The sequence below is a fragment of the Cynoglossus semilaevis genome, chromosome 15, assembly GCF_000523025.1.
Source record: "Cynoglossus semilaevis isolate Cse_v1.0 chromosome 15, Cse_v1.0, whole genome shotgun sequence".
In the NCBI taxonomy this organism is placed as follows: Eukaryota; Metazoa; Chordata; class Actinopteri; order Pleuronectiformes; family Cynoglossidae; genus Cynoglossus; species Cynoglossus semilaevis.
Window position 1 is genome coordinate 19,087,498 of NC_024321.1, and position 2,228 is coordinate 19,089,725.

Consider the following 2,228-nt stretch of genomic DNA (forward strand, 5'->3'; position numbering starts at 1 on the left):
TCTGTGGATCCTCACCCACAAGCCCCGGCGATATCCTGCTCCCTGATTCGCCTGCAGAGATCAGTGTTCAGCGAGTGACAATCTGTGGCCGTAATCATGGCCTAAGACGCCGCCTTTTCACTGCCGCACACACACAGTGTGTGCGTGTGTGTGCGTGTGTGTGTGTGGATTAACCAGATGGTGGAACGTGAATCCATGTGATAGGATTATAGTCTGGGGTGTTCCTCGCTGCCATCTGTTCAATCTCTGCTCGTCTTACTGCCTGAAACGGACCTCAGAAGTTCTGGAAAGGAGTTTATATAAAAAAAAAAAGTGTTTTTTTGAACACGTTGACCCCCGTCTTCAGGGAGGTCCCCCCCCCCGTGTCGCCTCTTCCTCCCTACCCTCTCAGCTGAGAGAGGAGGAAACTTCCCTCTCAATCTCTCCCACACAGTCGACATCTGGAAAACTCCTCTCTCCGTTCGCTCTGACTCCAGCTGACTTCTCCAACACGGACGTTTCTCCTCAGCCGTTGGTCCGATCACATCGACCTCCAGAGAACCGTCGCCACAGGTTGGACCACCACATCCAATCTGAATAAAATCCGCTGCAGGCCGTCATGTAAATCCCTCCTTAGTTTTCCGTCTTTATCGTCCCTGAGGTTTACTTTTCCTCAACAACAACAAAAAAATGTTTCTCTTATTCAATGTCTCCAAATCCAAATGAGAAAATAACTGGATTAGGGAGCTGGGAATCAGCGCCAGCTCTAAAATCATCTGCACATGTCATTATGGAGTATTAAAGATTTGGTTGCGTGTGTGTGTGTGTGGGTGGGTGTGGTGGTGATGGAAGGTGGGGGGGGGGGGGGGGGGGGGGGGGGGCTGCAGGATAAAAGCAGGTCTCTGAGGAAATAAAGCCAGTGTTGGCTCTAAGCTGAACAGACCTCATAAGACAGAGAGGAGAAGGCCCATAGGCAGAGACCTGGGGGGGGGGCAGGCCACATGGGAGGGACGGGAAACTCAGTACTAGCTGTAGTACTACTACAGTACTACAGTCTCCCTCTGAGCTGGAGCTTCAAAGCCTTACAAGTGAAGAAAGTAGGACTCCAGCAGGAAGACGAGGGAGATAAGAAGACGACGAGAGAGGACTAGATCGGAGACAGGGAGGGGTCGAGAGGGGAAGCTGGGGGGGGGGGGGGGGTGAGAGGGGTAGAGAGAGAGAGAGTCATAGAGTTCCTGGTACCGTGTTCCAAGTAGGAGGGCGTTCCTTCTGAAGGGTCCAGCCTTCGTGCTCTGCGTCCGTGTTTGGAGTTGTTGTGAACGAACATGTTGTCTGAGACGGCCAGGACGTGACCCTCCACGCTCACCGTGGTCGACACCACCACCTGGGCGGAACAGAGAAGTGAAGTCAGAGACCCCCGTGACCCCCGTGACCCCGTGACCCCTGAAACTGAAACACCGCTCACCGCTACATTTATAAATCGTCTGGTAGTTGAACAAGAATCTGGTAAAGTATCGTGATACGGATCACGATCCAACGATATGATGTAATTTGATTTATTTAATCAGTGTAGTCAAACTGTCACCATAGTAAAGACACATCGCTGTTCCAGCTTAACATCAGATTACTGTGATACTGAGATACTGAGATACTGTGATACTGAGATACTGTGATACTGCGATACTGAGATACTGAGATACTGAGATACTGAGATACTGCGATACTGTGATACTGAGATACTGTGATACTGTGATACTGTGATACTGTGATACTGTGATACTGTGATACTGCGATACTGAGATACTGTGATACTGTGATACTGCGATACTGAGATACTGTGATACTGTGATACTGAGATACTGTGATACTGAGATACTGTGATACTGTGATACTGAGATACTGAGATACTGTGATACTGTGATACTGTGATACTGAGATACCATATTTTTTTCCCCCTCTACGACTGTCGTTGGTTTGACTTTATTAGTGATTGGTTGATGATGAAGATCAGTGAAGTCTGATGGACCTCAGCATGACCTCAGCGTGACCTTCGTCCGCAGGTCGTACCTGAAAACGCCTCATGTCTCGAGGGTTCCCCGCGTTCTTCAGGCAGTTCTGGTTACACTTCAGGAAGAACTTGAGGAAAAACCTGAAGAACAGACAGAAAGACAGACAGAAAGACAGACAGAAAGACAGACAGAAAGACAGACAGAAAGACAGACAGAAAGACAGACAGAAAGACAGACAGA

The 2,228-nt window shown here is 49.1% G+C and overlaps 1 protein-coding gene across 1 annotated transcript in view; it reads right to left on the minus strand.

Moving 5' to 3' along the window:
* ebf1a (EBF transcription factor 1a) overlaps positions 1 to 2,228 on the minus strand; it is a 48,376-nt gene that overhangs the window by 18,669 nt on the left and 27,479 nt on the right. The window contains exons 7-8 of the mRNA XM_025063374.1: positions 2,047 to 2,128; positions 1,222 to 1,363 (exon numbers count right to left, since the gene is read on the minus strand). Of these exons, the coding sequence (XP_024919142.1) occupies positions 1,222 to 1,363; positions 2,047 to 2,128 (224 nt within the window). The remainder of the gene's footprint in view (positions 1 to 1,221; positions 1,364 to 2,046; positions 2,129 to 2,228) is intronic.